At 36.4% G+C, this 15,022-nt stretch overlaps 1 protein-coding gene across 5 annotated transcripts in view; it reads left to right on the top strand.

Annotated features, from left to right (window-relative positions):
- Nucleotides 1-15,022, top strand: part of CNTN5 (contactin 5) — a 672,838-nt gene that overhangs the window by 516,144 nt on the left and 141,672 nt on the right. For all 5 annotated transcript variants that reach the window (XM_069808329.1, XM_069808328.1, XM_069808331.1 and 2 more), the window contains one exon: nt 11,133-11,314. In XM_069808329.1, the coding sequence (XP_069664430.1) occupies nt 11,133-11,314 (182 nt within the window). The remainder of the gene's footprint in view (nt 1-11,132; nt 11,315-15,022) is intronic.

Here is a 15,022-nt window from a genome sequence, read left to right as displayed (position 1 = left end):
CAGAGTGTGCATTTTGCAATTAGTGATGTTTTGTGATTTGTGCCGGATATTTATGCTGGCCCACTTTTGTTGAAAGGTTGTTTTTATAGCCATATTCACTGTCACATCCACACAAACACTTGTGTTTTGATTACATCTATGTTTCATATGTATCTGTATATTTAGCATACAGATGTTTTCTGCTACCCATTTAATTACATAATTTTTATTACGAACACTTGTATTTTTGTTTGTTTCCTAACAAGACAGAGGATCATATTTTTTTTCAAAAGAATAATTAAAAAAACCACTGGCAATAACAAACTTTTACCATCTTCTATTTCTTTAACTTTTCATAAGAACAGAAGTACATCTTTTTATTTTATATAATTGCTAAATCCTAATTATGATCTACATTAAGCATTGTTAAAATAATAAAATAATAATTTAAAAAAGAAAAAAATCTCCTTTAAAACTTACTGAAAGGAAGAATTCAAAACATCTACATTAAAAAAATTAAATCTAACCAGCAGTATATTAGAATTTGCTTTTGAGTAACACAATTTTCACTACTTGTGTCTTCTGTTATTTAAAAAGACAAGCTAATTTTTTGGTAAAACAAATAAATGAGCTTATTGGTAATGAGGTTGTTATTTTGTAGTCCAGATAATCCTGGTTTTCTAACAAGTCCATCATTTCAATGTCAGAACTTAAGTTTGTTATGTAAATCAGGAAGACAGATCATGACCTTCTTCTTTGCTTGAGTTCTGGTGGAGAAGCCATCATTTTCCCAGCTGACACTCTCGCACAGATCACAGCATTCCTGGCTTTTCCTGCTCCAGAAAAGCAATTTCTCAGGCACTGCCTTCTGTGACAGCAGGTTGCCATTTTAATTTTCTCTCAAATATTACTGACTTTGCTTCCAAGAACATCTGGAGGCAACTAGTTAATTCTTTCATTTCTTTTTTTATGTACTGCCTTAAAAGGAAGAATTCTGATGTCTTCATTTAACTCCCCATTAAAAAGCTATGAAAGAAATGGTGCCAATAGATAAAAGGACTTTATGTTCTGTCCCCACCACATGACATATTCATTAATGAAGTATTTCCAGTGACGGCCACCCGAGCATTCTTTAACAGTTCCTGACTTTGGTGTATAGTTATATATTTTGATATTATTATTTTAACATGGGACTTAAAAGCAGGTGTAGATGGAAATATATGGGTTTTTTAAAAGCCTAGAAATGAACAAGTTTTCATAGTTTGAACAGTGGTATAGGAGTGGTTTGTCCAAGCTCACATGAAAAGCTGTAAGTTACAACCCTCCCCAATAAGCACAGAGCCTTGCCCTCAGAGGAAAGCAAGAAAAAGGAAGTGTCAGAAATTTATGGCTCTTTTTTTCCTTTTTTCTCTCTTTTTTTTTTTTTTCTGACATATAACTCTAGGTTGACTTCTTGTTTCCCTTTCAAATAATTCTTCCACACCCATTCTTTCACACAGATTTTTTAATGTCAAATTGTGTATCATGCACAAAACCTACTTGACCCTCACACTTCAGCCTTTTCCTCACTGCATTTTTGGTCATGCATCACACCATACAGCAGCTTCTATTTTATTCCCATATAAACCTCTTATTTCATTGGTTTTCTGGCTCCATCCAGGAAAAAAAAAGTACAGTTTGTGTTATGATGGTGCCAACAGCCCAACAGTGAGTAATCATATTTTATTTCTCGTTAAAACAAATTAGAGGATGTGGGCTATTCCTGTACTTGTAGGTTCCCAAAGTTTTCAATCTTTGCTTTTAAAATAGGATCCCTGGGCCATGTAGACTGCCAAAAGGATTGTTTTGCTAAAAAAAAAATAAGTTTTATGCATCCTTTTTTCACTATGGTTATTTTTTAACCACATAGATCAACACTTAGAGATTTTAATCAAAAGAATCAATAGAGAACATTGCTGACAGCCAATTTTTCTTACAACCCATATGCTTGTTTTTCTGTATTTTTAGATACTGTTTTATGCTTGTGCTGCTTCTGTACAATAGTAACATCTACACAGTGTATCAATATTCTTTCTAAATGCTAGCTTATTTCACTTTAGTAATGTCAAGACTATGTTTTTACTGTGAAATTTTCTTTGTTAAAGATAAGAATGAAACAGAGGTATTGACTGCCTTTTATTACTGAATTATGATGAGGCTGTTATGAGAGAAGCATTGTTCATGCTGTTATATTTAATGTTGCTTTAATAATTCTATTGTGAACTTTGTTTTGAAAAGATTTATAGCTAAGTCATAAACATTCATCCCATCTGTAATAAGGCTTGCAAAAACTCAGCTGATAGTCCATTTTTAAATCTTGCTTTCTCAATGAAATAAAATAAAATAAAAATAAGTCACACAAGTGAATGAAATTTAGTGACGCAATCCAGGAAATGTTCTAAAATGTTCTCTTGAACCAATGAACTCTGAATCAATTCAGATTAATAAATATCTCAAAGTTTTCAATCCATGGAATGTAGGCTTTTATTTTCTCTCCTTGACCTGATTTTTTTTTAACACACTTTTTAAATTGTTCTTCAAGCTTTTATTAAAAATGCTATTGTTTATTTTATGTCACTATCAATATTTTCATTGCAGACTATGTACATGTAGAGAGACCTTACTGAAGATTTTTCAATATGCAGAAATAAAAGCAAACAGTGTTTGGACAAGTGAATACGATATCTAAGCAAAGATCAGGGTGGGGATATGAAAAATCTTTATGATCTGGTGAAGAGCATTTGACTGTAACTGTGGAGAATTGCATGAAGTATCTGAAGAAGTTATTTTTGCTGGTGTCACTCATTAAGACAAAGACATATAGTAATGGCTATAAAGAAGGCTTCTAGATATTGCAAATCTTTTTGCAGGTGTAAAAAGATAGATTTTGCAAGTCCACATGTTAAAAGGATGTTTCTGTGAGGTCCAGCCAGTGTTTGGCAAACAACGTAATGAGGAAGAAAGTAATTTCAGAAAAGAAGGAAGATTAAAGGCACCCAAGAAGTACAAAGCCTTTGGTCAAAGGCTTTATCATACCTGGGTCCTTTCTTTTCTTTCTTGGAACTTTAACTATATGTGATTTTTGCCAGGAACACAAAATTCACAAGCTATAATCCTATAATGAGTCACAGATCCAGGGTGCACATTTCTCTAACATATGCAGTTATCCATCTGGTCCCTCAGCATAGGCAAGTAGAAGTTTCCAGCATTGCACCATATTGTTTCTTAACTGCAAAGGACAAAACTTAACCCTCTCTGCTCTTCAAATTTGTAAGATACAGCTTTTCCTTTCAGTCTACCTCATAAAACTATGCCCCAGGTCTTCCATATCTTTCTCCCTGACTTTTATCCTTTTGTTGGCTGATCTTGGTAGATCCAATATTACCTATTTTATACTGGTCCAGAATATTTCAGAACAGGTATTTGTGTGTTGGCTGTAGACAGCAAGATTCTTCCTGGCTTCAGGCCCAGCAGGAGGCATCTCCTGCTATAAACCAACAAGACCTTCCCATAACCTGACCCCCTTCCCACTAATCCAGTGTCAAAAAAGGTCTCATGAGTATCTCTATTCTGAGATCAAATTCTTTTCTGACACAAATCTCCTTAATACAAATCCATGAATCCACCTCTTACTCCAACCCTGCTATCATGCTAAAGTGTAGCAGCCCTAATCCACTGATCACAGTTTAAAACAAACTTGAAGTTAACCTATGTTAACTGCACTATGCTGCTTCCCAGGGGCTTCGAGATGAGTAAGTGGTCAAGGTGGCAAGAGCAGCTGAGTGTTATTGGGTATAAACATGGGAATATAACATGAGTTTAAAATGATGCTAACATCTGTCATATAAAATAGGCTTCACTGTTTTTAGGGCCAAGTGTGACAGTTCTGTTGGCCATTTCTTTGAGATATCTCAGCAGATCTTTCCAGTGTGGTGACAGTCAAGAGACACAGAATCATGGAATCATAGAATCATATTTTATGAAAGGTTTGCATCCTGAGTGGGATGCAGGAATTGCAGAACAAAGAGAAAAGGCGATTTTTTTAATTCAGTCCACTTTAAGGCAACTAATCTACCTGAAGGTTATTTCCCCTCCATACATGACACAGTGTGATCGACATTTGCTTGAATTCAGTGACTGGAACAAGCACAGATTTTTCCCTGAGTACAAGCTGTCTCTTCCTTGGGCAACTGTATGAAACTCCTCAGGGAGTGAGTACCTCTTTGCTAAGGATACACATAGCTCATGGAATGGCCATTCAGCCCCAGCAGCTGCTCCTTTCTAGGTATTCTCTTTCGGAAATGATTAAGCCTCCTTGTACTTTTCCAAGAACACAAAAGAGTTCTTGCCTCTTCCCACAATAATGGTGACACACAGAAACACCTTTGATATTACAGATAACCTGATTCTATACTAAGGACACTCAGAGCACATTAACAGCCCTCATTTCCACTGAATCCTGTGACAGTAGCACATACATTGTTATCCCCTGCATGGGAACCGCTGGTCAAAACAAAGAATGAAAGGACATGATGAATCACTGCATTGACAAATTAAGGTCAGAGGTTTGAGGAATTCTAACTAGATTTAATATACGATTTGCAGACAAAGAGGAAGCTAATTTTGACTTGTCTTTTAAATATATTACGGTACTCACAATTTAATGACCTGCCAAGATCACTGGCTTGCATTAAATGGAGCAAATAATTCTAGATGCTATACATCCAATTCCTTGTTGGAACTAGGGATTCAAATATTCAGTGTTTTTCCTACATATAGGAGAATTGCTAGGGGAACAAGGAGTGCTAGCATTTTAGCATTGTCAAGTATTAAGCAAATTCATAATCTAGAAGTCCACAAGTAGTAATTTGCCTTCACCCTCAAAGACAACTCTTGTCATGATGTTCTATTTTTCATCTACAGGTCACAGACACATAAAAAGGCTGTTTTCTCTTTTTAAAACAGGGAAACCATGGTATAGGGTATTAAAATAGAATTATTTGCCCAAAATCAAAGGGCAAAATAGAGACAAAAACTGGCATATAAATTTATGTTTCTAAGTCCCATAGGACAAAAAGTCATGTTCCTCCATGCCCCTTCACACCTCACTTTAGGAAAAAGATTTTGTTAATTCTATCAGATGCCAAACCTGGAAGCTGTGGAAGATACTCTTAAAGTTTACTGATAACAAAACAATCTCAGGAGGGAAATGAACACTCTCGGTAGAACAGCATTTGTCAGTGTTATAAGTAGGGAATTCCTTTCCCCTGGAGATAAACTTGTGATGAGAGAAAGGAACCTTTTTAAATGTGAACATGGCATCTTCAGGCTGAGTTTGTTTATGTAAGACAGGGATAGATCCAAGATTTTTTTCCCTTTCATAGCACATATTGGTTATGTCAAATAAATCTCTCTAAGACTTTCATCAATCTAAAGTTCATTTTTAGCTCATACTGAATAAGAATTTATGACATAAGGTGCTAGACCAGGATTGGATTTTGTTCCTATTTTTCAGGCTGGATTGATTTCTGCCTTTCTTTAAGTGGCCTTGTTCTTGCATAAACTTCATAATGCTGTTACAAATACTGCGATCATTCATAGTAATGTAATAAAGATTCTTTGGTAAATCTTAAGTAGCACTCCCAAGCCTCATTCTGTCTCACTCTGAATAAATGCTTCATACTTGCATCTAAAAATTTAGAGTTAATTGCTTTTACCATAAGGTATAGGGAAAGTGGGAAAAAAACCCACCAAACTGCAAGTTCCCATCAGCAGAATGTCATTCTTGAAGAAACAATATTACCAATTCCTTCCCCTTCTCTCTCATGACGATCAAAGAAAACTTGTAAATGCTACTAAATGCTACTAAAAACTCTCTTCTTACACAGCTTTGCTTTTGATTTAAAGATGGAGAGGCATTCTTCTGCATTCCAAATTTACTATCCAGAAGCACGCATGTAGGTTTTGTCTCTGTGTCAGAGGTTGAGAGGACCAGAAGGAAACAAATTCTGGCAATTGTCAATAGTAGGTCCTCAGAGTTACCATCATATTTCTCTTCAGGATCTCCCACAAAGAAATAAATGCACATAATACTGTGTGGTACAAGAGCCTTAAATGCAGCACTTGCAGAAATTGTCACGCTTACTGTCTTCAAATTCTATAGCTGATCAGCAGGTTCAAAGCCATCTTGTGCAACCCAGACATGCTGGATTTCCATTTACATTTGCATCATGATTAGCAGTAGACCTGTTGTTTCTGGAAGTCCTAGACTCATTGTAACTAGTCCTCTGGAATTGATCTGTACACATACACTGGCCATACCTGTAGAGATGCTCTAATATGTTAGGACTTAAAATGTGAGGAAAATGATGTGGAGCTGGACATGCAGCCAAACAAGCACACTGTCCTTGCTCTGTGCTGTAAAGAACAAGCCAGCAGTGGTGGGAAAGCACATCCACATTAGTATATGACACTGATACATGCATCAGACCTTTTTAGTACAGTTATGGATGTGTGTTGACGTGACTTGCAGACCTGAACTTGTTCCTGCACACAAGCTTCAAACTCATCACCATTTCCTTCCATTCTTTTTCTATTCTTAAATCACCAGTACTTACCTTGGCTATATTTCATGAGTACTAACTATCTTTTAATAACCAAATGAAAAGTTATTATCTTGTCTCCTAAATCTCTGCACCTGACCAGAACAGATTTATATGTGACGTTTTAAAGGTAGAATCGTGTGAATGGTTGATGGGTGTTTCTGGAAGTATCTGATGGAGATAATTTCATGATACTCCTCAACATTTTAATTCTACATAATTATCCTGTAATAATTAGAAGATATTTAACACAGTTGCAAGGCTGGAAGGCATAAGGAGAAAAGTTTTTCTCTTGTCTCAAATGCACAGGCATGCAGAGGTTTTCAAGATACATTATTATGTGAACCTGTGGGTTTGAAGGCACAGCTCAGAACAGTGATGTACGGTAAAGAGAAATAGTGTGGAGAGGAATTGAAATTACAGTAGAAGGTAAAACGTTTCAAAAGAGCACATCAGTTTGTACCAACCAAATATAGAAAAAGTAACCTATGCATTCTTATTTAAGATATGGCTGAAAAACTAGGAGCTCAGATCCATGTAGAAGGTGGTTCAAAATACCTCACCCCTTTCTTGAAATAAACATATGCTTTAGAGATCTAATTAAATTCTTTTTAAGATCAAATTGAAAAAAAAATAAAAATTGCTTCCAACAGTTTTTTTCAAAACATTTCCAAAGAAACTTGTGAAGAATTCCCAACAATTTCAATAGCATTTGTCCCAAATAATATACTGTTGAAAATTGACTCTTATAATCTCTTCTAGATGTAAATTTAAAACTGTAACACATATTTTCTTCAAATTCAAAGTGAACAAACCCACAGTAATGTCTACCACAGTCACAAGTGACCTCTTAGAACTTTTATTTCAGCTCAGATAAATGAGAAGTTTAATGATGGTATTTCTGAAATCAAGTAGGATTTTTTTCTCGGTGGTGCTAAGGTTTACCAGTAGTATTCAACAGATTATTTCCAAAAGTGAGGAGAAATATTATCTTTGAACTCGAAACTTGAATAAAGTTACTCAAAGGAGTTGAAAGTGAACAGGGTTATCATAAACAAGGAAACTACATTCCCATAGGTGTCTGCTGAGACCAAAATAAAAATGGATTATAATGATTATAAGATTTAACAATTATGCATATTACATTAAACTCATGTTAAAGTTAGAGATATTTCTGCTGTTGCTCTATTTTTTAAAAAGCTGTGAATCATTTAAAAAGATGATGATGTGTGCATATGTTAGGTAGCTTTTATGGTGGATTTTAGGAGTTTTCTAGAACAGTCACACAATTTTATTCTTCACATCCTCAGATATATTTCATTTCATTCTCACACAAGTCACAGAGGAGAAATAGATACAGATTTTTTTTTTTTTTTTAGATGTAAAATTCATACTCACTTGTAAGTTATGCAAGGAAAAAAAGCTTCATTAAACAGAATTACAAGTTGTCTGCAAATAGTGATATGCAGTTTGGGAGTACTTTCCTTTGAAATCATTAAATCTACACAGCTAAAGTAACTTTATCTCCTTGAAAAACTCCACTTACTACCTCATACTGATGATGAAAAGAGTGAGGTTTTTTTAAAATATGTTTCCTAATGACCCAGAGAAAAACAAGTTTCCTCTGTATTTGCCATGTTATACACGTTTACTTTCTGTAGCAGACACAAAAGCAAATTTCAAAAACATTAGTTAAATGCAATTTAAATGAAATTTTCTAAATACATGAATTTCAGAATAATCTCATAGCAGCTAAATGAGACAACCTTCATGGTTTATAATGTCTTCATTGTTTCTCAGAAATATACACTATGAAAAAATTCCACTTATCAGTTCTGTTCAGCAGAACCAGTTTTGTTCCATGACAATAGAGCAAAAGCATTTTTGTCACTGATTTTACTAAAAGTAGGGCTGAAGGGCAAATAAGCAATAATGGGCAACAAGCATGGGACCCTTATGGTGCCGAATAAAGTGTACCTGCACACCTATCTCATTCATAAAACAGCACTTGCTGAGTAGTATTGCACAGTACCAGCATAAAGTATTCCTACTGTGGACCTGTGTTGTGATTAATAATGATTAATGAAACACTTGCCTGGCCATGGCGGCTATTTTGAAGCCAGCAATCATGACATAATTATATTCCATATAGAAAGAGGACAAGCATATAAGGAGTTTACACTTAAAGCTGAATGCAAAACAGCAAGAGACTTACAAAATCTCCAGAAAGTCACTCAAGAGAGAGTATAAATTTGAATGTCAAAGTGAAGTGTGCAATTAGAAATAAAATATGAGAGCTAATAAATGGGAAAAAAAGAAACTAATATTGTTATTTGTACTACTTCCAATATATACAAATAGCTATCAAAGTATAGCAAATCAAAATATGTAGCTAAGGATGTGAAAGGAATATCATAAGTGGTAGGGCTAAAGACAGTAAGTTTTATTAGTGCATCAGAGATGGAAATATCCTATTTATTCTTCATATTTAGACGTGAACAGGTTGAAGTACTTGTGTCAGATAAGAATGGGAAGTTCTTTTAATCTCCTAATTGAAAAGTATGTAAAATATATTCTAATAGGAAACAAACTTTATAAATTAGACCCATACAAGCTGCACAGAAAAGTCCTCAAACCGAACTTACAAGACATCAAAATTTGAAATCAGTCAGCAAGAAAGTAATTTAAGACTAATAATGAGCAAGCTATCAAGCTTCTGTGGTGATACAGTAGGGGAAATAAAAAGGCTCATATGATCCACAGCCATCTCTAAAAAGGAAAAGGTATACATGATTGGAGTGCTGAAGAAAAAGAGATCAGTGTTTTGTTGATGAAGGAAAAAATAAAGGTAATTTGATTTCCACACATGTATTTCTTCCATGGGGGAAGAAATTGATAAGGGACCATTTTGAAAGAATAGAGAGGTATTGTAGGGACTATGCCTCAGATATGAATGCACACACTCTCAAAATAAAATACCTTTTGTCAGGTTAAGTAATCGGTGCAGCACATTGATAAGAGGAACAATGATTGTCTCCTTCTGATATAATCAAATAAATAGTGTTACCATTCCATATGGGACTATATGTTGGCTTTGTGAAGGTAATTATATTAATAAGCTCAATGAAATTCAGTGATTTGTAACATTCGGGAAACAAGATTAGAGAAACCTTTTGACCTCCAACTACAAGTCTGGGAATTTTCTGGATCTCTATAAAGTAGTAGAATTTGGAGCACCTTGTCTGGAAGTCTGAGTACAACTGCAGTAACTCACAGCCTGATTTTAACTGGCTGAAGAATAGCTAGAGTTTTACCCATGGCTGGTAGACATGTCTGTATTTGTTGTGTCTCAAATTGGACACCCTGAAATACTGAGGGAAAGGTGATTTTTTAATGCAGCTTCATATAGTTACAGCAAGTGGAAGTTAGCAAATGATGGAAGAAATTAATATAAGCTTTGAATTTGAATCTATGCTATAAAGTACTTTTCCCCATCTAAACTGCCGCAAGATCCAACTGTGTTTATATCTAAGCTTAGACTTGAAAGCATTTCAAGTAAATACAAAATGTTTTTTGAAAAAGTATCAGCATGTAACAGTTACATTTTCTTTTATGATGTCCTCCATCTTCTTTTGGAATACCTGGAGCAGACTACTTTTCAGATCATAATCAAACATTTTATAACTACAGGTCTTCTTTTTTCTTTTCTTCCCCCTTAAGTATCTGCCATATTTCAACAAATATATGTCTGTACCAAAAAGCCCAATGGGTGCACTACGACTGATGAGTCTTTGGGCTAAAAAGAAAATTGAATGAGTGCAAGCACTATTGAATCCATTTCTTCCCTCAGTATGAATGTAAATGACACAGTTTCCATGTAGACCTGTGTGGAATAGCAAGCTACAGTGAAAAGCCCTTCTACTCCCACAAGCAGGCATGTAATGCTATCAGTCAGAAACAGTAATGCCATTAATACATACTTCTTAAACAACCAGTTTAGTAACTTAAAGAATATTGCAACAGAAAAGGTCTCCAAACCTTGGTCACCTTAATTTATCCAAGATAGAGTGGTACTGAATTCCCCCACCTAGATGGATGTTATCAATTACTGATCTCTGAATTGCAGTTTCATTGCAGGAAAATTAGGATGTGTTAGAATTTGCTAAATTCTTCCAGGTTTTGAAGTTGTTATTTTCTTTTGCCTATCAAGTGGAAGTGTTCAGGAGTAAAGCGCAGAGTGCTAAAGAAGCTCTAGAGAGAGCATTTCAAATGATTTACTTGATCTCAATAAAAACTTGGCCTCCCTTGTGGATGAAAGAGACACATTCCATGTAGCAAACCATTTATTAAGGATTCCCTACAGGAAGTGAGGTATATCAAGCACTATATGAACCTTAATTGTGGTTATATTTTATTGCTACTTAGATTATTAAGTGTTTAAACTACCAGATAACAGAATCTGTATACTCGATAGTGGAAGAGTGCTAACAGTGATTTTAATAAATATTTCAGCCCTGTTCCAACAATCTCTTGGAGGAAAGTTAATGGTCATAATCCAAGTAAAGCCCGCCTGAGAAAATCCCAAGCTGTGCTTGAAATACCTAATGTGCAGCTAGAGGACGCAGGAATGTATGAATGTAAGGCTGAAAACTCTCGTGGAAGAAATGTCTTCAGAGGACAACTACAAGTGTACAGTAAGTGTAATTGCACACAGTATTACCCAGCAATGTTTTGTCCACACTTAAGACTTTAACTGCATATGAAGGATGCTAAGGTCTGGTAGAAACAAAATATCTTTCTTTTGAAATAAAATAAGTATTGAATTAAGTTATGTATTTTTATTCCTTAGTAATGCATTAAAGTATGAAATACAAATAAAGTTGACTCCCTCAAAGAACCGGCTTAAATACAGTTTCATGGTTGATGTTTATGGGTTTCTGTTGTGTTTGTTTTGGGTTTTTTTTAAGAGTATCAATATAATGTTAAAAGTCTGGTTTTTTTCTCCTGATATGATACATAACAATGACATGCAATCTAAGCATGATGTATATGTCAGAAAACAATATTAGAAATATATTAGGATTTTTGTCACAGTTTTATTAATGTTTCACCCTTGCCATGCCTGAGTGCTGCATTTTGTCAAATTCATTGTACAGAAATCAGACCAGGAGAAGTGCTTCTGGTTTTGTAGAAAATTATCAGTCTAGGCATGCACAATTTCTGAAGGTTTGATTTTCAGAAAGTGCTGCAGATTTTCTAAGATTGGTCTTTCTAAAAGTGTTTTGAGTAAGCATAAAAAAACCTGAATCATGTATCACATTGAAAAGAAAAAACATAACCTTTAATTAAAGAAATTAAAAATATTTAGTAATGTCATGGTTTAACCCCAGCCAGCAACTAAGCACCACACAGCGACTCTCTCACTCCCCCCTGGTGGGATGGAAGAGAGAATCAGGAGAGTAAAAGTGAGGCAACTATAGCTACTATGAAGAAAATGAACTCTACCCCAGCCAAAACCAGCACATTCTCCACCCCTTATTCCATAACATTTACATCATGCTCAGGTCCTACATTATCCAATACATCCTCATTAATCACCACCACCCTTCCCATCCTTTGATACAATACACAGATATCATTCCCTTAGTCTATGGACCGCCCCTGTGAAATGTCTGTAAAATGTTCATAAATGTCCACAAATGTCCACAAAATGCCCACTGAGTTCATTTAGTCCATGACTTTAGGCTCCATCTGTTATGCTGGTCACTCAGGACAGGAGAGTTGCCTGGAGTTATTGGGCACCAAAGCCAGCTCAGGTCAGGTCACTGCTGCCCTCGTACTGCTTCTTGTAAGGCTTGTCCTCCAATGGTTCAGGTGGTTCCTGCTATAGTAACTCCCATAACATGCAACTCAAATCACAGGTTACAACAATTTAAAGGTATTTCCACTACAGTCTCCACCCCTAGTCCCTTTGGACCAGACCGTCAGGTTTAACATTGCAATGAATTCCTCCCCTTGCCCCTGTGCCAGCTTGGACTTATCCCCAGACTGCAGTCCCTTAGGGGTGTACCTGCTCCAAGGGGAGCCTTATCTATGAGTCAGAGTCTCTCCAGGGCTGTACCTGCTGCGGCAGAGACTTATCCACAGCCACAGGGGCTTTCAGGTGCACCTCTTCTAGTGTGACCTTCTCCATGGGCCACAACGCCTTCAGAGATAGACCTGCTCCAGCGTGGCCCTAGCCACAGCCCCAGTCCTTTCAGAAGTAAACCTGCTCCAACACGGCCTTGCCCATGGCTGCAGTCCCTCCAGGGTTGTACCTGCTCTGTCGCGGGCTTATCCATGGACACACAAAACAAATGCCATCACTCCAAATGTGTCCATCCCCCCCTGCCCCTTCATTCTTCTTCCCCCAGCTTTTATTGCTGAGCATGATGACATATGCTATGGGACAGCCCTTGGGTCAGTTGGGGTCAGCTGTCCCAGCTGTGTCCCCTCCCAACTCCTTGTGCCCCCCCAGCCTCCTTGCTGGTGGGGTGGGGTGAGAACCAGAAAAGCCCTTGGCTCTGTGTAAGCACTGCTCAGCAGGAATGAAACACTCCTGTGTTATCAACACTGTTTTCAGCACAAATCCAAAACATAGCCCCATACTAGCTACTATGAAGAAAATTAATTCTACCTCAGCCAAAACCAGCACAAGCAAAAATCATGGAATTTATATAATATTGTTGCTGCATCCTAGAGGCTAGAAACAAAAGCCTATATAAGACATATCCTGAATACTTACAACTCAAAGTTTTCCTTATATTGAAGGTATGCTTCAGTACCACCTACTTGTTATAATTAAAGTTACATCACCTGCTACCATACCATGAATCCTACAACCTTAAATACTTAGCAGGAAAGGTCTACTGCAGGAAATCATGCAACGAATCTTTCAGGCTCTGAATTGTTTTCTATTTTCAAATATTGCAGTCAGTAGAATTCCAGCTGCTGCAGTTTAGACAGTTCCTCAGGCTAATAGATACCTTTAAGAAGGAGTTTCTCCTTTTAATCAATTTTATTTTTCTTTTCTTGATTTCATCCCATGGTTCCTAGTGCTTTCCCCCCCATTACTAACTATACACAGTTCTCTGTCTTTGTTACACACTTTCATCAAATAACCATAGACTGGCATCATATTTAGGGTTTTTTCCACATACGTCAATATTTCCAGGTCCATAATCAATTTTGCTGTCTCCTCCAGCTTTCCAATGTTTTTATCTTAGCTCTCTTGGTTTTAGTGAGTATCAGTGTATCTCTGGATGATGCTCATCTCCTTGCTTTTCATTTCCATCCATCCAGAGCCAAGGGCAGGTTTTTGTCTTCAATTTTTTTTTTGGTCCATGCTGGAAAAAATATGTGATGGCAAAAATGGTAGTTTGCACTTTTGTTTTGGATATGCCATTCATACTGCACTTGAAGCAATAGTTTTGTAAGGCTTTTACTGAAAACAGCAATCAAAGCCCAGGAACTACTTGATGCCTCCTACTATGTCAATACCCCAGCGGTATTTCTCTGGTATTACAAATTCTTACTGTCAATTACTTCCATGAAATTATAGCAGCTCCTGCTAGGGACCTGGGGTCCAGGGACATTTAGCAGCATGCCTGGTCTTTTTCAACAACATTTCTTAAAAATTTAATTTGAGTTATAAGGTGTACCCCAGCTTATACACCTACTAGCTGACTTCTAGAGCTGTGAAACTACTAGATGATAAAGCACCTTATAAAGTGCTATAATTATCTCTGCCTCCCTCTTTCAGAGTTAAGGGAATATAAAAGGTGCTCTTCAAGAGAGAAATCAAGATGCTGGAAAATGAAATTATTTCCTCAAGAGCACCCTGCAGACCTGTGGCATAAAATGAGAGCAAACACGATGTAGTGTTCTACACAACTCTGCCTCTCTAATTAGCCTGGACACATTTTTGTTTTGAGCAGAAATAATGATACTCAAATCTAGGAATCCATAGAAAACTTTCTATGTCAGGTTTGTTCTATTCTGTTCAGATAGAAATACAAATTTTTTGTTCTCCACCATCGTCAAAATTATATTTTTTACAGTCACTGCCTTTATGGATAGTGCACAGTTTTTGCTAATCAGAATTTTTTGCAATAATATCAGCACAACTTCATTAACGTTATAGAAAAGGGCTCCACTTCAGGTTGTCTCATTCCTCTGATTAACAGATATGTGAGACTAGTATATTACTAAGCTTCTCTTAAGTCTAATATGATACTTTAGACTATCTAACAGATAAGTCAAAACTAGATCGGAGTCAGAGTTTCACCTATCTGCACTAGCAGGGAGCAAGGCCAGAGCAGGTAACAGAGGGCTTCCAGACGGAGGAGACTGGCAGCAACCTC

This window comes from Haliaeetus albicilla, chromosome 20 (genome assembly GCF_947461875.1).
Source record: "Haliaeetus albicilla chromosome 20, bHalAlb1.1, whole genome shotgun sequence".
NCBI classification, from domain to species: Eukaryota; Metazoa; Chordata; class Aves; order Accipitriformes; family Accipitridae; genus Haliaeetus; species Haliaeetus albicilla.
Note: the sequence above shows the minus strand (reverse complement) of the source record. Positions and strands in the feature narration are given on the sequence as shown.